At 41.3% G+C, this 22,519-nt stretch overlaps 1 protein-coding gene across 1 annotated transcript; it reads left to right on the forward strand.

Moving 5' to 3' along the window:
- Positions 1–22,121, forward strand: msantd1 (Myb/SANT-like DNA-binding domain containing 1). Its single transcript, XM_048236778.1, has 6 exons — positions 1–65; positions 1,229–1,301; positions 1,620–1,697; positions 19,551–19,815; positions 20,145–20,429; positions 21,311–22,121. The coding sequence occupies exons 4-6, from the start codon at positions 19,559–19,561 to the stop codon at positions 21,597–21,599; spliced, it is 831 nt and encodes a 276-aa protein (XP_048092735.1). The 5' UTR covers positions 1–65; positions 1,229–1,301; positions 1,620–1,697; positions 19,551–19,558; the 3' UTR covers positions 21,600–22,121.
- Positions 22,122–22,519: the final 398 nt, after the last annotated feature.

Consider the following 22,519-nt stretch of genomic DNA (forward strand, 5'->3'; position numbering starts at 1 on the left):
ATTAACGGGAGCGGTTGGTGAACACGAGAGCTAGTGAAAAGAAGAGTTCGTTTGATTTGTTTCAGGTAAGCCTATTTGCTTCAACTATATTAGAATGAAATACATTATTTTTGCTTTCATATAATGTTAATGGCTCCTTTTGACGTTTACGCTACTTTAAACTGGTCTTGGACAATTAGCTAACGTTAGCTTTTGGGGTAAGCAAGGGTTAATGAAATGTTCATTTTATCCATGTACAAATTAATTTAGCAACGCTTTTTATCTGAAGCGACTTAATTTGGTCAATTTACTTGTTACTTCAGGGCTAGTCTCCCTTAGAGCAACTTAGGCTGAGATTTTAACTCACAATTTCCAGGCTAGCATGCTAGCCTGATTCCTTAACCGCTACTGCATCCTCTGTAAGCCAGAAAATAATTGAGATGTGTTCTATGTAGTGAGATACGTGTTTGTATGTTAAAATAATATACAGTTTTACATTTATACAGTTAGGCGTGTATCCAAGTATCAAATGAATCATGCCTTCTCCCTCCGCCCCGTCTCTTCAGCCCCAGGACCGAGGCGTTCAGGTGGCGTGAATTCGGCATGCCCTGTCTGCAATCCTGCCTTTCAGTAAGGTAAGTGTAAGTCTTGTAGCACTGTTTAGCCTATGTTTCTGACATTTAAAACTCAAAAACCAAAATATATTACATAAAGGTGTTATCAGGGATTAAAATTCTCGTTCGTACGACGGACAATCGTCATTTGGAAATTCGAGTCCCCAGTGGTGCACTCATAATCAAAGATAACGGTCTCTCTAAAAGCTGAATGTGGAACGCTGGACACGTGCTCCACTCTAGAATCTTTCGCCCTCAGCGTGCGCCATCCTGACTACATAGCGGGAGGGAGCATTTTCAAAACTCGTGGTAATCGTGGTTGAGAATACTGAAGCAGCAGCAATGGAAAACACACTTTACAGAGTTACAATCTAGTTATAACATAAACAGTGACAGATTCTTTGTAGTGCTGCAGCGATTAGTCGACTTATTCGACGTAATCCACCATGAAAATGTACAGATTTTACCGTATAGACCGGTTTCAGGTCCCTAACAATGGAACGATTTGGGATGTTGGCGAGTTATCTATGTTGTGAGATACGTGTTTGTATGTTAAAATAAGGATTTTATACTGTTAGACGGGTATCCAAGTATCGAATGAATCATGCCTTCTCCCTCCTCCCCCGTCTCTTCAGCCCCAGGACCGAGGCGTTGAGGTGGCGTGACTGGCGTGAATTCGGCGTGCCCTGTCTGCAATCCTGCCTTTCAGTAAGGTAAGTGTAAGTCTTGTAGCACTGTTTAGCCTATGTTTCTGACATTTAAAACTCAAAAACCAAAAAATATTACATAAAGGTGTTATCAGGGATTAGAGTTAAGACAGCTGAAATCATAGGCACCATCTTTAAGACAAGTTCGATCATTGTAAAACTTTCTATTACGTCTGCCAATGGAATGAATTGGGATGTTGGCGAGTTATCTATGTTTTGAGATACGTGTTTGTACGTGAAAATAATGATTTTATACTGTTAGACGGGTATCCAAGTATCGAATGAATCATGCCTTCTCCCTCCTCCCCCGTCTCTTCAGCCCCAGGACCGAGGCGTTGAGGTGGCGTGACTGGCGTGAATTCGGCGTGCCCTGTCTGCAATCCTGCCTTTCAGTAAGGTAAGTAAGTCTTGTAGCACTGTTTAGCCTATGTTTCTGACATTTAAAACTCAAAAAACTAAATATATTACATGGTAAGCTGTTTTAACATTTAAATGCATTATGCATAGAAGCAATAAGATATTGATATTAAATTGAGTATAACAGTTCAATTTCACGTTCAAATTTGTCTCATCAATTAAGCTTATAAAAAAAAAAGAATGGGCTATATTCACGGAAGGCTGTTCAGGTACCTCTCATTTGTTTCTAGTGGAGCTAGGTGTGTTTGAATATTGTTAATGTAGTGTCTGAACAGACCTGCTTGGTTCTCTCCCTGGTCTCTGTTGTTTGTGTGATAGTAGCCTACCGTGTATATAAACAGTCACCAGGTTCTAATGCCCTGTACCCAGAAACCTACCCATTAAATTAACCTGAGAATTTCCTGTTTACCACTAGGGTCACACAAGTTGGTAGTCTGAATAATAGGCAGAGACGTGAGATTACAATACAAAAATATAACAATTTATTTATTTAAGACAGGATCAATGTACATGCACTTCAATAACAGAGCAACACCATGTAACGCTAAATCGTCAGGATCAATGTTGACACTAGATTGGGCTTACCGTAGAGGGCAGATGTCAAAGCCTCTGAGGCGAAATCTGTGATTCAAATCACACTGCAAATCAAAATGAAAAGGTGACTTATCTAAACTAATTAACACAGCACACACAATAAGGGATAAACACCACCAGAGGAGAATAAACCCTCCAACATGCGCCCAATGCAGCCCCCAGCAGGAGAGACAAGCAACATACACAGGGAAAGCCCACTTGACAGTACATGCAGTATAAAACAAACAAAAACAAATGAGTACAAATAGAGACGCAGCGATGGAAGGCCACAGAGAGAAGCGGAAGGCGCTCCACACAGCAAACCCCAAACAGGAACAAAACAGCAAGGCAGTCACCACATTAGGATACCATACAGATCCTATAAGGAGTACAGAGTCATTACTCTAACGTTATGCTTAATTTAGGTAAATCGAGGTAAATAAAGCTAAAACCTACCGTGCAACAGCTAACGTCAGATGTAGGGAGCCCGGACAGCGCAACACGTGATGTTGCTGTAATTAACAGATAACGTAAACAAGTGGCCTAGCTATGCGATAACGTTTGCACACAGCAAGCAAGCCCATGCGGGTCCCTTTAAGTCTCACTTTGGGCTGGCGCAGGGGGCCCTAGTGGGCTGTCCACAGTGGGCCCGTGAGGGCTTGCTCATCGGCAAAGCGCTGGCCCCGCAGTACTGGCCCCGCACGGGCAGCCCTCACTTAGCCCTAATAGCCCTAACAAGGCCCGCACAGGCTGCCCTCGTCTAGCCGTAAGCCCTCTCTAGGCCCACACTCAAAAGTGTGGGCCCTGTAATGGCCCTGTATGGGCAGCCCACATTGCCCTCTCTAGGCCCACACAGGGCCCGCACTCTAGAGTGATGGGCAGCCCTCATTGCCCTCTTTAGGCCCATACAGGGCCCGCACTCAGCATTGTTATTGTTTTTATCAAAAATAGATGCACCAAAGCAAAGTCCTTCTAAGGCAAGTCCATTCACTCGGCCGCCATATTGGAGACGCCTTTGGGCAGCTATTTGGGCTTAACAAGACCAATCCCTATCAAAATGCATTGGGAGATATCCAAAAGTCCAGATAGGCTGGTCATACTGACTAAAAAAATATATTGTGTGAATCCTTGTTTAAATCTGAATTGAACAATGTCAAACCTAACCGCACATCGCTGAAATAAAGCTAAAAAATACATTATTTAAAATAGCTATTTGCTCACAACGCCTGCGCCAACATTTGCGGCATGGCTATCACCATGGTGATGGAGGTAGTAAACAAAAAGCTGTCAGTCATACAGCTTCTAACGATGCGATTGGCTATTTTCACGGCAAGGCAGGACTACCAGTTTCTCTACTCCACCATCTTTGAGTTACGAACGGCCGTAATGCATTCCTATGGGACTTCTTAAGTGATGGGTCTCCTCCTATATAAGTGTTTCTGACTTGGTCAGTGAAGTAAATGTTGTGTACAGTAGCCCTTGTGCCAAAAAAAAACCTACTACTGTCCATCAAACTACATGAGGTGCATGCTTTATCTAAAGAGTTAGAGTCAGAGGGCTCTAGGCAGATGAAAGCAGTGTGCATCAGGAGGAAAAGCAGATGGCCAATCCAAAGTGATGTGTGAGGTTTTGATGACGAGCACATGGTTTATTTTCATCTTCAGTTTTTTCTTTATCTCTCTCTTCTTCCCCCTCCATTTTTGTATTTTATTTATTTTAAAGTGTATTCATTTATTTTATTTGTATTATTTTTTACTTAAATTTTACTTCATTTTATTACTTTATTTCTACTACATTTTATCTTTGAGTTGCCTTTATCTTTGTTAAGCACATTGAACTGCCTCTGTGTATGAAATGCGCTATATAAATAAACTTACCTTACCTAATTGTTTAAAAAGAAAGTTACAATAGTCCAGAATTCAAAGAAATCTAAGTTTATTGTGTTAATATACACACTATACTTCTAAACCTTCAATATTAAAATCACTTGAGACAAGCATTAGCTATAAAATATAAATAAATAAATATGAAACCTTCAATATTAAATCACTTTAACGGTCATGAAATATATAAATAAATAAATAACAAAAGGTGCAAATAACATTTGTTCCCCCCAAGCAATAACAAATAACAAATACAGTACACCCCCATAATACATCTGTTACATTTGTCCCCCCTTAGCTCACATTAGCAGCAGGGTTTCTGTTTTTCTGTAGGAACCTCTTCCGTCGCCCACCAGCCACCCCGGTCTCTCGCGTTTCGTAGCCATGACTTAATTTTTTTTTTCAACATCAGATCTCACCAACAAATCCTCCTCTCCTCACAGCATCTGAATGGGTGTTAAAAAAATAGCAACGCTTTACTTGAGGTTTTCGACAGAGTGACATGAACCTGTCATTAACATGACACCATGAACATGTAATAACACTTGATGACATTACATTGACATTACATGGTTTCTACATTTGTTTTCAACTATGAAGCATGGTGGAGGAGGTGTGGGGAGATGAGGATGCTTTACTGGTGACACTGATCCAAGGCAAATCAATATTTACTAAGTATTGAAGGTGTCAACATTTTTTCCAATGACTGTATTTCCGTTCTAACAAAAAAAAAAGAACATTCATATTCATAGTTCTTCATTTGAAATAAAACCTTGTCACGTTTAGTTCATTTACAATTCATTTCTAACTGAAGAAAAGGTCAGTAAGCATTTACTTATACTAGTGAGTACAAGTATTGGACACATCAATATTTTTTTTCGATAGATAGATAGATATAGATAGATAGATATAGATAGATAGATAGATAGATAGATATATATACTTTAATTATCCCACAGGGAAATTGAGTTGTTTCAGCAGCCTTAAGAACATACAGCAAGCACACATATAGTCCACATACATAAACAAAAAAATACTTTCACCCACAAGACATAGCATGTGGTAGCTGTCAAGGTACCATACACATCCAAGTACCAAAGTGTAACTGCCTAGGTATTTCTGATTACACTGTTGACATGAAATGTTGACAAGACATTTGTCAGGCGCGCAAATTACCCATTACTATGACTTTTGATAAACATTGAAATGAAAGAACCTGTTGTTATTGCCCTTTTTTGTGGGTGTATGTGACACCCCTGCTAGAGCATTTGTGAAGAACATAAAGGCTCACAATGCATATCATGGATGTGATAAGTGTTGCCAGCCAGGTTTTTATTTCAACCACAGAATGACATACCCGGTAGATGATTTTGTGTTACGGACTGACTCATCATTTTTAGAGTCCATCATGATGGTGTTCCTGATCGACCACATGGCTTTTCTGGTCTAGATGTTGGCATGGTTACGAGATTTCCTTTAGATTGCTTGCATGTTGCATGCGTTATAAGAAAGTGTTTGGCTGAGAAGTCCCCTGAAATGTCGCTTTCATCAGCGGCTTGACATTGCGCCTCTCCCTGGTCTCGGTTGTTTTCATGGAGCGCAACACATGCTCTGTTCGAGTGTTAGCTGCAGTTCATGAACTTTTTCTTACGTCTATTTAAGAACTCAAGTTTACAGTTATGGCCCACTTTGACTTTTGATAAACATTCAAATGAAAGAACCTGTTGTTGGATGTTGGTTTGTTTGGACCACTAAAAAGGCCAATGACAACAGGTGACAACAGGTTCTTTCATTTGAACGTTGTAAACTTGAGCTCTTAAACAACGGCAAGTATCACATGGCTTTTCTGGTCTAGATGTTGGCATAGTTGTAAGATTTCTTTAGATTAAATGCATTGTTGCATGTTTAAGTGTTATAAGAAAGCTGTTAAACGTTTGGCTGAGAGGTCCTCTGAAATGTGGCTTCACACAACGTAGTTCCTAGAGTTTTGGTAAGGGTTTAAAGTATTGAGTACATCAGCTAATGTCTGTTGCTGGAACTCAATGTAGTATTGTGTATTCTCACTGGATTTGGATGTTAAAATTGTTTGGGTTTTTTTTTGCTTAAATTGATAGAAAAGGGATAGAAATAGACATTCCACTTCGTCTTCAAATTTGTACCCTCCATTTTCACATTTTTATGACATAATTTAAGCAGAGCTTAATTTACAGTATAGGCCCACTACAAGGACCTAAACCATGCTGGATTTGGATATAATTGGGGGGCGAAGCTGCGAGGACCTCATTGTGTTTCTACGTTTTCCTATTATTATTATTATATGCAATGGGAGTCTATGACAGCCCATAGAACCGTATGGTAAAAAGTTGGGAAATTTGGCACACTGATTGGGGACAGTCCCATGATTCATGTCACCAAGTTTCATGTCGGCAACTCAAACCCTCTAGCGCCACCAACAGACCAAAGTTGGACGTGCGTTCATGCACGTAACTTTTGACCTGTTGGTCCGATTTTCAAAAGTCAGGTATTGTTGGAATCCTTGGACCAAGCCGAGTTCAACGCACCCTATGACGTCATTTTCCGCCATGATGGATTTTCCGCCATTTTGGATTTCATCAAAAACACTTAAAATGTATCAGGGGTCACATACTTTCTCTGATTCCCACCAAATTTGACACAGATCATCTTCAGACCAAGCCTCACAAAAGTTATCACTTTTTGTCTTCGGAAGTATTACCGTTCGCCCGTAAAAGCCAATCAAAAGTTGCGGCGAAGCCGCCAAACAGGAAGTGAGCTCATGTCTCAGCAACCCTTGCATGTATCAAAACCAAACTTGGTACATTGACTCATGACCCCATCAGGAGGACCTTTGACCTCTAGGGGGCGCTGTAATTCACAAACATGCCTTTTGGCCTGTAGCTGCTGCTGTGCTTAGAATTAAATTGTACTAGTGGTGTCTGGTAATACTGTGAAAGGTCCTTAGGTCAACTAAGGGCAACTTGTCACATCAATATAATTTATTCGGCCGCCATATTTGATTTGATCAAAAACACCAACAATTTCAAGACAGGTCACAAATTTCATCTGATCTTCACCAAAATTGGCACAGACCATCTTCAGACCATGTCTTGTCACTTCATTTATTTCTGTAACAATTGATAGAAGCGTTAAGCCCGTCACATCAATCGAAATTTGTGGCGAAGCCGCCAAACAGGAAGTGAGCTCATATCTCAGCAATCGTTGCATGTATCAAAACCAAACTTGGTACATGGACTCATGACCCCATCAGGTGAACGCCGAAGAAATTCTGTGACCTTTGACCTCTAGGGTCACTGCAATTAGCAAAAATGCATTTTGCCTTGTAACTTTTGACGTACTAGACGTGAAACTTGCTTTGACAGCTTATGGCCATACGTCTGATTGCAGCATTGAGCTAACAGCATTTCGTTGCCATGGTTACTCCGGCCTATCTGCTTGGCCCCCTCATTGCTGCTTGCAGCTATATTTTTCTTTTTTTTTGCTTAAATTGTTTGAACAGGAATAGAAATAGACATTCCACTTTGTCTTCTAATTTGTACCCTCCATTTTCACATTTTTCAAATGTTCTTGTTCCAAGACTAAGACTTGTCATCTTTCTCAAACAAGATTTTTACATTTCCAATCTAGTGGAAGCATTACACACTGCATCACAAATCATTCATTCTCAAATTCAACTCAACTCAAATCATTAACTATCTTGATAATGTTGAGTCATGTCATTTTTGTACAGGAAGCATTAGCCAAGGATTGTCATGTGTGCTGATTGCCTTTTTTGTCTCAACAGGGCCAGTAAGGACAAGATCCACCCACCACCCAGTGCATGCTACATATGTGTGTAATAAATTGAGAGGGAAAGTGTGTGTGATAAATTAAATTTAATAATTAGTACAAGGTTTTGATTTTTAGATAAATTATCAACATCTTGGAATAAATTAACACTTAATATACACGATCAAACTACTGGCTACTGAGTTCAACTAGGGGTATTGGATGTTACTGTTTAAAAAGCTTTATTAGTAATCCTTTATTTGACAATCTTAACTTGAAATTCTGAACAAATACTGTAACTCCTTGATTTGTGACTGACTATATAGTACAAATGGGTGCCAGACGTAAAATGAGCTGGTCTGCATTTGGCCCAAATAAGGGCCGGAATCGCCACTATCGAACACTCATCTGGTCCTGATCTGGCCCAGATCATTATGATAAAGTGCACATTTGGCCCAAATAAGGGCCGCAATCGCTACTATCGAACACTCATCTGGTCCGAATCTGGCCCAGATCATGAAGATAATTTGCACATTTGGCCCGGATCCGCAAATAAAAAACACATCCGGTTCAGAGCCGTCCCAGAGTTGGGCCAGATCATGAAAACGGATGCGGAACGGTAATGGCCCGTTGTGCCAAAAGACACCGGCCCGGGTCCGTTTTGCGGATCTGGCCCAGATCTGAAGGTGGATCTGGGCCGGATCCGGGCCAAATACATTTTGCTATCTGGGTAGGGCCCTATATGTTTTGGAGGTATTTACACTTGTGGACTGAAAATGTCTCCAGATTTTGTCTCTAGTCTAGCTAACATCATTAGCATTCATTATAGCGGGAGCTAGCAGGCTAATACCAGGGGTTCGATGGACAAGGTTTACAAAATCACAAAATGCAAGACAACAAAATAGCAGAAAAACAATGACACCTGCAATTTCACAAACATACCATAGCCTACAGTATGCGGTTGTCTCCTTCCCCCAATTCCTGTGGAGAATTAAAACAAATGCTAAATAATCCAATGCTAATCGTAAATGCTAATTCCAATTTCATAACATAGCATAACATTCCATAGTATAACACAAGAAAGGTAGGTAAGGTTAGGTGCAGCCACAGGATAATCACAGGCTTATGTAAGGCTACACCCAGTGGTTAAATTGGGATTTGGCAGGTGGAGGAACCCTGAAATCCAGTGTCGGTGCAATGACTCACCGTTGGACAACATATTGAGTATCGTTGTGTGGCAATGCTTTTTTGGACAAAAATTGCTAGCTTCTTGGTCACCTCTTTCAGTCAAAATAGCCCCCATATTGATTTGTACCAGGGGTATCACTAGACCCACAACTGCACTGGGGCCCAACCCCCCCTAGGGGGCTGGTGCACTTTGAAAAGAAATTCAGAGGTTAGATTTGCTTCTATGGATGGAAATATTTGTGCTGTAGCCAAAACTGTTTTGCATACACAGGTGAAATATGTAGTTATGATGATGATAGCCTACAGCAATAAGTAAGTTTACAACCACAAAGCATATTTGCTGAGTTTCACAGTTCAGAAATGGTCAAAAATAGTGTTTTTGCACTCCATGCACTCGAGCACTCCCGCGAACAGCTGCGCCTCGGAGTGGAAGTCGAGCGTGTTGACAACTGAGCTAAAATCCCCGGGTTGCTCGCTAAAAAAAAGCAACCAAAATGGGGCAGCTAACTCATAGACGGCAGTTCAGGGTTTGTGCCCTTACATTTTACACACTGACGAAGGCCATAAGGCCGAAACGTTTACTTACCCCTGTTGCTACTGAAAATAAATCGGCGGGGAAAAAAATCATTTTTGGAGTGCGACCAATCTTTGATTTTCTGTTAGTTTCCTGGATCACGCTAACCTGACTCTCGCCAGATGAATTTCGTTCCGCTTAGCTCCGCCTAGCTTCACTCACATCCATCTGGGACCTCTTCCGTTGAGAGTGATTTCTGCACCAGATTTTATGGTAGAGCCAATCAGGACGCAGGGCGGGAGTTTCATAGATGTGACATAGCGTAGAAGCGACTGTGAGACTGTTATCAGCGTCACGGGTTGGCTTCGATGTGAGTGGTTGAAGTAGCATGTCAATAGATGACGGACAAGTGGCTTATCCAATCATATCATAGCTGCCAACTCTCACGCATTGGCCGTGAGACACACGCATTTGATTAGTTTCACACACTCACACGCCACACCCACGATTTCTCACGCTGAAGTGTCAACCCGGTCGGTCAGATGCCTGAAAAATGAGTTTAGCCTATAGATCTACCTGTTGAGCCACGGTTATGCTTTCAGAGACCGTGAGAGGGTTCAAGAGAACCCCCTGTCTGTGGAATTTTCTGAATTTTCTAAATTTTCTCTCATTTGCGATGCTACTTCAAAAGCCATCCCAGGCGCATTCCCCCGGCTTCAGGTAGGCCTATGCTTTGAGTATTTTTCACGCTGAAGTGTCAACGTGGTAGGTCAAATACCTGGCAGATTAGGTTCAACTAAACTAAACCTATACATGATATCACACATCATGTGAACGAGCGGAATCTAAGCTTTCCAATGATATTAGCGCCAAGTTGCTGTGATAAATGGTTCGCAAGAAAATTATCATTGAACCGACGTGCAATTTAGGCTAATCATATTTGCATTTTGCACACAGTGCACACCCATTACTCTCGGTTGTAGTATCTCACTAACCCTTCACACAACATGTGGCAAACCTAATATCACAATAAACAGCAAACTGTACCGAATAATGAGGATATAAAGCATGCCTCTGTTTTTGAAATTGCAACACATTTCTACATAGCCTCATTGGGGCGAAATTATAAAGTATTCTAATGTAAACTATTTGTCAGTAGGCCTACATACATTTTTGTAAATTGCTCAGTAGATTATCCCACTATCATGGTTCTTATATTGTCAGGTTCCAGCCAATCCCACTTACACAGATAAATGAATATATTTATATTGCCATGCTTTCTAGTGACATTAATGCAAAAATATAAAGAAAATCAAATAAGTAGACACAAATATTGATATAAAGCCTGACATAAGCCATATGCAAACATTCACATCATGCAGATATGGGTACATCCTGAAAAAGGAATAGCCTGTAGGCTATGGCCATTACAATGACCAATATATTATCTTCAATGAACTAGCTGAAAAACACAGGTGACCACTTCTGCATAATTTCATGGAGTGCTGAACATTTCTGAACTGTGAAATGGACCATATGTTTTTGTGGTTGTGAACTTATTGCAATATCACCATAACTATTCCACCTGTGTATGCATGGTTACGTATAATTCTGAAGTGCAAAATAGCTTAGGCTAGGCCCTACAGCACAAATATTTCCATAAAAATAAGCAAGTCTGACCTCTGAATTTATTTTTAAAAGTGCACCAGATTGATGGATTTAAAAGTTAAAATATACAAACATTTCTTAAATTCTTACAAAACACCCACCCACTTTTTAAAATTGTTAGTTTGGACCCCCCCCACTATTGCCGTGCGAAATACCAGTGCTGTTTGTACGCCAAATAAATAATAACCTATAGGTTTATGTAAAACTCCCCATAAACAGCATCACGTCACTAACCACAGCTAGACTGCACAATGGTAGGCCTTCAAAAGCATGACATTTTCGCTTTAGTTTGATATTTAATTTACTTTATCCGCTTTCATGCGTTCATTGAACGTCCGCAGTGCTGTAATGGAAACCTTATTGCGTAGCCAAGTAGCCTATATATTGAGTTATTTTTAAATTATAAATTATGCATGATTTACTTTTTATTAATTTCGTAGGCTAGCTTTATTTTGTTATATAGAAGTATCTAAATAACCTGGTAAAATGTACCAGAATTCAGGAAATTGCATCTAGTCCAAAATAAAAATTCTGGGGGAGGACCCCCATACCCCCCACTGAAATGTCCCACCCACTTTCAGAATGCCTCCATCACCCATGGTCCTAGCATTAGGCTAGATCCCTTTGATACCAACGTTAATTTAACTCTGGGACCCTGGTCCCTACACCTGAGAACCAATGTACTTTTTTTTTACTGTACGGTATAATGCTGAACGAGCCAAACAAAAATTTCCGCAGCAAAATTTTGGTTGGCCCCACCAAATCTCACTCCAAGGTTTTTTGAAATGTTGGCAGCCCTGATCATATGCAAGCATTTTTTGATTAGGCCCAGCCTTCTGAAGCAACACTTCAATGGATTGATCCCAGATGGATGAGGTGAGATTCATCTGGTGAGAGTCAGGTTAGGATCACGCACCCACAGAAAACAAACGGGAGAGTGCGGTGTTTACATTTTGTAAAACGTAGCGTGATATAGGCACTATTAATTCAAAACTTGAGAGCTTGTGAACTTGTGAGCTTGAAACTGCTGAGCTTGTGTAAGCTACGATTTAGTTTGACCAGACCCAACTGTAGTAAACAATGTCTAAACCAGGGACGTCACTAGGATTGAAAGACAATCCTGCGTTGTAGGTAATTTGTGTGCATAGAGCCCGCAAAAAAAAATTCACCACACCTTAAAAGGGCTTCAATTAATTGATATTAACAGGGACACCATGCCATTAGTTTTCACTATCACAATATTGCTGATTATATTGCTAATTATAACAACTGATATTGTAGGCCTAGCTTGCAGTGGCAGGGGGTAGCTGTCATCACCCCACATGTCATGAACTGTTGTGAAGTTAGGGATTAGGGAATTCAATTAATAGTACCCACTGTAAAAAATCACATTAGTCCACATTAGGCCTAGGCTATGTTCAGTGTAATTGTACTACTAAGGTCTTTGGTCATTGTAAGGGCCATCTATTATGCTAGGCTATCGGAACTCCCCCTATTACCGTCGGTCCCGTATTTCCACCGTCTTGCGTGTATGTGTCACTTAATATCAATTTCTATACAAACCAAGACAGTCGACTCCTAAAGAAACGCAACCACCCACACCATAGGTGTATCTAAATTAGCCAAAAATGACATTTTACCGTGACTCAAAGAGCTGTAGACAGTGTTGTAAGGCTGCGTGTACACAACCGCTTGGAGCTCCAGTGGAATTTTAATTTCACAACGAGAATTCTCGGTCTAACCGTTCATGTGCCGTTGAAACGGTGTAAATGGGCGACCCATCAGGCCAGCACTATAACTCCGAGCGTGGTAAATAAAATCGGATATTTCAGGCAGTAAATGCTCCCGTTAACAAAAAAAAACACAGATTTTGTTCAAATCTACACACCTATGGCTACTGAAAAATGTCATGTTAATTTAGCTAATGTTATTTTGAAGTGTTAAAAAACATTGTTGTTTTAGAATTTCTGAACAAAAGTGGTGATAAATGGGGGTGTTACTATATATAGTTTTCAAGACAGTGGCTAAGTTGCATAAGCTGGGAAAGTATGATGTGATCATGTATTATGTCAGTCTTAATATAAATAAATAAAATAATTTGTGTCTCATAGTTGTTGCATTCATGTCACCTAAAGCATGATGGTAGGATTTAGATCAGTGTTTCTCAAACTTTTTTCAGACCAAGGACCACTTAACCAATAAAAAAAAATCACGGCCCACCTAGCTAAAAAAAAAAAAACAGAAGACCTACTTAGTATAGTATATTACACAATAGGCCTACTCACTGAACCACCTTGCTTATTGTCTTTGCACCTTGCTTATTGTGTCAGAGGATTCATATGAATTAAATTGGTGTGGCTTACATAGGCAGTGTTGCAGAACTGTTTGGATTTACATACAAGTTGGTTTAAAATGGCAAACAACTCATCTATATTATGTTTTACCATGTCTACTCGCAGACCACTTGGGATAGCTTGTGGTCCGCAGACCACACTTTGAGAAACACTGATTTAGATGGAGGATGGAGAATCCATCTGTCTTTCTTGGGGACTGGGATGATGGTGGAGCTTTTGAAGCATGAGGGGACTTTGCACAGCTCCAGTGACCTGTTGAATATTTGTGTGAAGATTGGTGCTAGCTGGACAGCACACAGGCCCTGAGACAGGAGGCTGTTAACTTTACAGTATACTTGCCGTTCCCGACACGTCGCATGACAGTGTGACGTCAAAACGATGTAATTTCCTCTGTCACGCAACGAATTTCAGCCTCGCATGGGCAGCTCCTGCACATTATTGCTGAATAAGTTAACAAAGTAACCAGCGATAGTTGCAACACGTGGAATCAAGAGGAAAGAACTAAGACCCAGGGACATGTCAATAATCCAGTGAAAGGTAACAAAGAGATTTATTTTCAACTAAAGGATATCTGCTAAGTCAATGCTACTGACAGCTCAGAGAAAGGCTGACATTGCTTCTTCTACGATGTAAAGTAGGTAGTGATAACCTTTTCACAACAGCAACATCTCTGTTCAGGAGAATATTGCAACTAGTGTCGCGAGAGGTGAGTGGTGGGGCTGCAGTTGGTCTGGAGTGGGGGAGGGGTGTAAGTGTTTCCCTCTCAAACCTGCAGTAGAAATGGCATTCAGGTCATCAGCAAGGCCATTATTAGCATCAGCAGGGGGGGCCTGGTCTCTTATAGCTGGTGATGTCTTGAGCGCCTCTCCACAGTGCTGCAGAGTCGTTAGCTGAAAACCGGTTTTTCATGTTTTCAGATAAGCTTTCTTTTAGCTGCTCTGATCTTTTTGTGTTTCTGAGTGTTTTGAGTCCTGTCTCCATTGATGTAGGACTCCTCCTTGGTCTAATGGAGTTGACTCAGTCTTGCAGTGATCCATGGTTTATTGTTGTTGAAGATGCGGAAAGTCTTTGTTGGCACACACACTCCTTCACAAAAACTAATGTAGGATGTCACAGTGTCAGTATGTTTGTCCAGGTCACCTGTGGCTTCTTCAAAAACACTCCAGTCTGTACAGTCAAAACAGTCCTGCAGCTCCTCCTTCGCTTCATTTGTCCACTTCTTCTCTGTTCTGATTGCAGGCTTTGCAGATTTTAATTTAAAAGTAGGTACGTATGTAAAATCATAGTTATAAAAGTGGTGGATGACAGTAGGGTAAAGATATGAGATATATTATGAATAGAGCATGAATGAACGGCCAAGTGTTGTTTGTGGTTTGGACTCCCAGATAGCAATTTCCTTTGGGCCGGATCCGCATAAAAGCCATTAGATCCGTCTGTAGCGGACATACGGTATCTGACTGTGGGCCAGGTCTGCTCCTGATACAGGTTTCAGCTCTGCTAGCAATGCTGTTTTATCACCGGTTTACAGATTTGTCCCAGGTCCAATTTCCGCAACTCAACTGGAAGTCAGGAGATGCGTTTAAAATACAAAACACCGATTTGGCCCAAACCTGTGATAATGGATATGAGCGAAGGACCATTTTTTTCACAGCAGACCCAGGTGGTAATGATATTAATTAAGGTGCTGATTCTGCTAAATTGACCTTTCCCTACTTCATTGTCAACTGGCTGCTAAAGAAAAAAAAAGGTATTTTGGAATGGCACAAATTTAGAAACCATGGGGGTGCACTATGTTCCCATGGCCACATTTCTACAGTAAGGCTGGAAAAGAAGATATAGTTGGCTCAATATTGATCATATGCTCGTTTCATTATTTTAATTATTACCTAGCAGTGGTAAAAGTAGTCAATTGTTGTTTGTGTCAGATCAAACAGTGCTATGAGACAACCCCATATTCTTGCCACGCATGTAGAAGTCCAAGCAGTAACGTTTATCAAGGATCTTTGGTTTGCTCAGTATCAATCTTTTGACATGATTTGCCAGCCTGGACTAGGACAGCCCAACTTTTCAAGGTAGGCTCTGCTTTTCTGCTTTTTATCTCTGTTGGTTTATTCAGAGACAACAATAAGCAAACGAGCGATTGATAACTTTACTGTAAGGTTATACTATTATTTTCCAGCAATATAGGCTAGGCTACTAGCTTAGCTTGAGCAAAACAGCCATCACAATAACTAGCCTATTTTGGTAACAGCTAACGCCAACAGGATCACTGATGATAAAAAAACGAGTGTAATTGTGACTTAACCTATTTTCAAAAAGGAATAAATGGCTCATATTTATTTTTTGTTGTTTCAGATTGACCATGGAGATGACTGAGGAAGACAGCCTGAATATCGATGGGAACAGTGGAATTAACACGACTTAAACTTTGTCTGGGATTGCACTTCTACAGCCAGGTTGTTGAATAAAAAAAATAATAAGACACTTATGTGTAAAGTTTTTTTTACCCCCCTTGTGTTTGTAGCCTAACCTTATGTTTATCAGTTGAGCTGTTGGGAAAACGTTACGAACTTTAGCCTGGGTGAACCTATAACGAACCTGTTAGCAAATGTGTAGCAAACAGATTTTTCAGGATAATTAGCCCTAATTACCAATCACATTTCACATGTCAAATAAAGCCGGCTGATGTCTGATAAACGGGTCCGTACCACACACAATAAGCGGACCCAGATTGCATATGATAAACAGATCTGGAACACGCCAGTAACACAGACTACCATACGGAACTGGGCCAGTCTTAGCCCTTATTGGTACCAGATCCGTCCAAATGGATCCAGACCAATTTTGGACCGATAATGCGTTTGGGCCGGATCAGGTCCATTATGCAGATCCGTGCCGGACGTTGTGGTAGGTGTGGCCCAGTTCCGTCCCAGTGTATGTTTGCTATCTGGGCTGTTCAATAACACCATGCTGCTGTTCAATAAATAGGCCTATCTCTATATTAATAAAAAGATACTTACTAGAGGGTTAGATAGTAGGGGTGGGCGATATATATCGTCTGCGATAATATCGTGATTGTTGTTTTAACGATGTGCAAATTGACATTATCGAGTATTTAAATTACTTATGGGGAAAAAACACTCGAAATCACGCACTGAAGACTCATACATTCCCAGGAGGTAGGCTATGCGGGAGAAGTGCAGCAGAGCAAGTGTCACGTGATCACTAGTGGGTCACAACTGTTGTCCCACGCAGCCTAATGTTTATTTTGTGCAGCAAGAGTAGCCTACTTGGGATTTTATGCGGCTACTTCTGTTCAAGTAGCATTGATGAGACAGTCACGTTTTTTCCTACACGGTATTATATGTAGAGAAAACATTAGCCTTTGAGTATTTTAATAGTCAGTTGTAAACAAATAACTATTCTCATGTAACTCTTTTGTAAATGGACTGAAGTTCGCTCTAAATATCTATGTTTACCGATTATGCTAACCGTTAGCATCTCTTTGGGATTTCTCATTTACATTAGCCATAAGCTAACGCATTAGTTTCTATTCTGTAACTTGGAATGCTAGCCTACGTGATTGCTCTAAAACAAAACATAGAAGGAAATAACTGAGATGTAGGCTACTCTGTTGGTCTGCTCTTAGTTTTACATTGAATCCTATGTAAAGGTTTGAAAGGAACTTCAGCTTCAGACTTTCTCTTGGGAAACTGTTAGGCCTATTCATCTTCTCTAATGTAGCTGGCTAGACCATGTCATTGCCACACACACAAGTGGGGGCAGAATTGGAAATGTGTCAGAGTGACAATGCATTGGTTGATTTGGTTAAAAAGTCACAGGTAGGTTATTGGTTATTATTGTAATGATACTATTCATAAATAATGAGCTGTAAAGTAACTCAGACTTTAACAAAAACAAATTTTTAAAGGATATCGACTAATCGTTATCGTCAAAATCACAAAAAATATTGAGATATTATTTTTTGTCCATATCGCCCACCCCTAATAGATAGACAGGGAAGAGGTGAAGGGCACAACAAAATATAAATAATATTTTAATAATAAATAATAATAATAATAAATAATAATAACCCATCTTTGTGTAGGCTAATTATAAAATAATATAAATGTGACCTTTTACACCAGTACTGGCGGTGTGGCCTGCACACACCATAATAAATGTATTCTACAGTCAATGGCACACACATACTGGTCAGGCAGTGACAGATTGGTTTGCTCTAGAGCACTGACTGGGAGAAGACAGATGGACAGAGGGATATTAACATGCTTCATACCAAGATTCAACTTGAGAGATAGTGGGGTGGGGGAGGTGGGTAGGGGGGCGTCTCACACCCACACACACACACACATGCATGCACAGTGTCATTTCTACAATGAGCTTGCGTTTGGGAGGGTAGGAGTGGAGGGGTAGACATTAGGAGAGGAGAGAAGGAGGAGTGGGGGGAGTGGGTCTGTCTCCAACAGCGACAGGGCTTTGGGGATGGAGGACTTCTCTCTGTCTGGGTGTGTGTGTGTGTGTGTGTGTGGGGGGGGCATCCAGTATCCATGTTGCCATCCAGTAGCTTACAGTATCTGACAAACTGACAGACAGAGAGATAGATACTTTATTTAACTCAAAGGAAATGTTGGCATCCAGTAGTGAAGAAGTAAACACACATGCAGGACATTACAAAAATAGTGATGAGATAACAGCTGTGACATGATAGTCTAGAATTCCAAAAGGGAGCCGACACTATAAAAACGAATTATTATTATTATTATTATTATTATTATCATTATCATTAAAAATATGTATTAACAACAATGAGATAATACAGAGCCTTCCTTGAATATCCAACCTCACACAGGCTTCAGGAATTGTAATTGCATAGACAATATAGGCTAATTCTGGGTTGTTCAATGTAACTAGGTTTGAGTTGATGGAGGAGACTACATCAAGGCAGAAGAAATTGTGTCTAGCTGCATGCTACGTACACTTGCTTGGCCATCGAGCGCCTTGTCTGTCTCCAAAAGAAAATAACTCAAATTGAGAGCTCTGCCCCCCCCCTCCTTTACTGCTCCAGACTCCAGTATTGCTCCTCGGCTTATTCAGCCTCTAAGTTGATTAGCTGTTATAATTCTAGTGAGATGTTCATTTCCACTCTGTGTGTAGCTACAAACCTAAAAGCTTTTAAATTGGTCTGGGACAGACATGTGGGCTACAAATAGCTCATTTTGTCGTTGGAAACGGCGGAGTGTTTTTCTCTCTCTCTCTCTCTCTCTTTCTCTTTCTCTCTCTTTCTCTTTAGTCTCTCAGACTAGCTCCCAAAGGGATCATATTTCAGAGCACTGCTTCCTGGCTCCCCCCCTCCCCCGGCTTTCTCCACTGGCCCACTTTATTGACTTTCAGCTAAAAGCTTTTTGTTGGAGTTCGGGAGAGCGTGGGGGAGGGGCGAGTGATTGGCTCAGCCACTCGGAGAGCGGGGGAGGACCCAGTCAACCCGTTACCCGGGCAACCTGACATCAGAGTGACGGCACTTCCCGTTTTAAAATCTTTTAGACCGGATCCATCCAGCTGCATGCCCCATTTTGAGGCCTCTTAACTGAGAGCTCAGAGAGGAGAGGCTGAGATCTCTCTGTTACTCACTCTCTTTCTCTTATGCATGCACACACACACACATAGATATTTCTGCTTTTTTGCAGCAGAGTACTAGATGCAGTGGAAAAGGCTTCCATAGGAAAGTGCACTTCAGTGTAAAAAGCCACTTTTCTATGTTTAAAGAGAGAGAGAGAGAGAGAGAGATAGAGATACTTACAAGTAGCAAGTAAGCAGTGTCGCTCTCTTAGGTTTCAGAATGGCCTCTGACGATGGTGTGAGCTACATCGTGCCGGGAGGTTTTGGAGAAAAGCACCGGCGGGCCAGGAACTGGACCGACTCGGAGATGAAGGCCCTGATCTACGTCTGGGAGGAGTTCTACGGCGCGCTCAAGGGCTCCAAGAGGAACGCCAAGATCTACGAAAAGATGGGCAACCGACTCTACGAGATCACAGGGGAACACAGGCACCGCGAGGAGATCAAGATGAAGATTACAAACATGTCTTTCCAATACAGGTAAGGACGAAAAGCATGAGGTCAGTCATGCAGAGTATTGTATCTGTATCTGGACACGGGGTCTGTCCATAAGCATCAAGCCACCTGGCTGTGTGTTTTTTTTATCAAATGTTTTTGTTATTGTTTATTGTAATTCTAAGGCCTATGCTTACGTCTAGATCTCCTATTGCACAAGCTTTAATGTTACTCCTCATTTTTAAGTCACTTTGGTTAAAAGTGTCAAAATAAATTAATTGATGTAATGTAAATGTGTAAATATGTCAAGTATTTGAATCTCATCTCTAACCTTTATACCTTAGAGCTGACAAATAGTAATTGTTGTTGCATAGGAAATTGAAGCATACGACCAATGGCGTAGGCTCATCAGACTGGCCCTACTACAAGATGATTGAGAGGATCTTATCGAAACCCCCTGGCTGTGGGAAAGACGAACCGCTAGACCCCCATCAGGCTGGACCGTCCTCCGAGAACCCAGAGGTGTCTGTGCCTGTGCCGGGAGCCTCACCTGTGCACGGTTTCATCCCTGAGTACACAGGCTCTTCCGACGAGAAGGACCTCATAGACGACGAGGAGCTGTCTGACAGCTCTATGAGCTTGCACTCAGCAGATTCCAGGTAAGGAGGCATCCAATCGGATGTCATGTTCTTTTTAACCTAGATAGATAGATAGATAGATAGATAGATAGATACTTTATTGATCCCCAAGGGGAAATTGAAGCTGTCATTAACCTGTGACTCTTCCAGTTTATTCTGAAGCAGTGAATCGCCCAATCAGTGGTCGCTATGAGAACAGAGGTCAAAGTAAGGACAGACAATGTTTAATTTTTAATGTAAATGCACGCTTTAAACTAGTCTTCTAATTGTTGGATTTGTTCTTACACCTTTTAAAGTATATGTTACATCTTCTAGATGCTAATATTTAAAGGTGAACTGTTCCCACAAACCCTTTCTTTTCGGTAACATAAACAGCTGTCATGTACACAGTACAACTTCAATCAAAAGTACAAGAATAAAGCCCTCATTGGACACGTACTCTCTAAAACTGAGTCTGTCATAATGACCCCATTTAGGACATCAATGACATAAATTAACTGTAAAGTAAACAGAGAGGTCCTCTCCAAAAAGTCTCTAGTTAGGGATGCTCCGGCCCCGTGAATGCATACGTGAATGTAGATTATTTTTTTTGTAAACGTATACATTCACATAGAGTTGAATAGATTTGCCCCATGTCATACAAGGATACAAGGATACAAGGATACAAGGAAGTTTATTGTCACATGCATATAGTTACTGGAAGTAAGAAATGCAGTGAAATTATGTCTGGTGTCAGCCTATTTGTGCATCATCCATACCAAATTGTCTCTGATACCTGTATTACCTGATCCATTTATCTGAGTCAGTATCGGATCGATGCATTCCGATGCCTCTTATGCAATATTGAGTGGTCATCTCTCTCACCTAACCGCACACTCTGCATCGGCCCGCCCCCCTTCCAGGAGCCATACGTTCCCGGCGAAACGGAGACGCGTGCCACAGCCATCGCCCTCTCCCTCGCTGCGGAAGAGGAAGGTACGTGTGCTGGAGGCCATGTTGCAGGAGCAGCGGAAGATGCGGCGCGCCATGGAGGAGACGTGCCGCGAGGTGCGCCGCGTGGTGCAGCAGCAGAACCTGCTGCAGGTGCAGAGCCAGCAGCTGCAGGAGCGCATGATGAACCTGCTGGAGAAGATGGTGTGGCCCCGAGAGGCGCTGCCGGCCCCATCACCGGCTGCGGGCCTGAAGAGCTGATAAGCCGCACTGGGGGACAGAAGTACGGAGGCCTGGGAGGGACATGTAGAGCGTTACACAAGGCTTCTCTTTTATTGTGTACATATACCCTTCATGTTGACAGGGCGTCATACTTGCATCTTTTCAGTGATCGCAGCTAAGCCAAAAACTGGGGACATTTCACTCCATACATTTGTTCTGCCTCACGTTTGTTCCTTCACTTAAGGAGCTAAAGACCTAAATAATGTCAGACCATTTAATTAGGAAATGTTATTCCTGGAGAAGTAAGACTGCATGGTATATCCGTGATTTGGAGGAGGACTGTTCCATGGAATTTCTCATTGTTTCACTAATGTAATGTTCACTAATGTATGTTAAAACACAATGATACACTGCTCCACTGCAATTACATTAGCAAAACAAAAATCTATGTTTCTTTCTGTGGCATGCCAAAGCTATTTGTTCTCAAATTATTTCTGTTGGCTGGAAGGTAGATTAAGATGCCTTTATTACACACATATAGGATAAATTGCTTAGGCTGTTCCTTACCACTAGGCCTATATTTTACATTATCTGTTAACAGACTATTTGTTATAAAAATTCTTTCTAAAACGCTCGTGATAAAATCATTCTAGAAAGACCAGATACACTTAGTGTGCTTCTTAAGACTGAAGGTGACCTTTTTGACATCTTTTGAGAGGTTTTAAGCTTAAATCCATAAGCCCATAGAAGAGGATGGGTTTTCTGTAAACAAGCAGATGACAGTCGTTTTCTGGGCAAGTATCGCAGTTGGTGAGTCCACGAAGAGGATTATGTGCCGAGTGTATCAACGTGTGGGACAACATAATGTGCAGCATAGTGAACAGAACACCCAACTAATTGCTTTCTCTAGCGTGCCAATATTGTGACCATTGCGCGCTTTTCGCGCGGTCCTTTTCTGT

The sequence above is a fragment of the Alosa alosa genome, chromosome 24 (genome assembly GCF_017589495.1).
Source record: "Alosa alosa isolate M-15738 ecotype Scorff River chromosome 24, AALO_Geno_1.1, whole genome shotgun sequence".
Taxonomy (NCBI): domain Eukaryota; kingdom Metazoa; phylum Chordata; class Actinopteri; order Clupeiformes; family Clupeidae; genus Alosa; species Alosa alosa.

Coding starts and splice junctions, on each gene's coding strand:
- msantd1 (XM_048236778.1), top strand. CDS start 19,559: ATGGCCTCTGACGATGGTGTGAGCTACATCGTGCCGGGAGGTTTTGGA. Junction 19,816..20,144: donor AACATGTCTTTCCAATACAG/GTAAGGACGAAA, acceptor GTTGTTGCATAG/GAAATTGAAGCATACGACCA. Junction 20,430..21,310: donor TTGCACTCAGCAGATTCCAG/GTAAGGAGGCAT, acceptor CCCCCCTTCCAG/GAGCCATACGTTCCCGGCGA.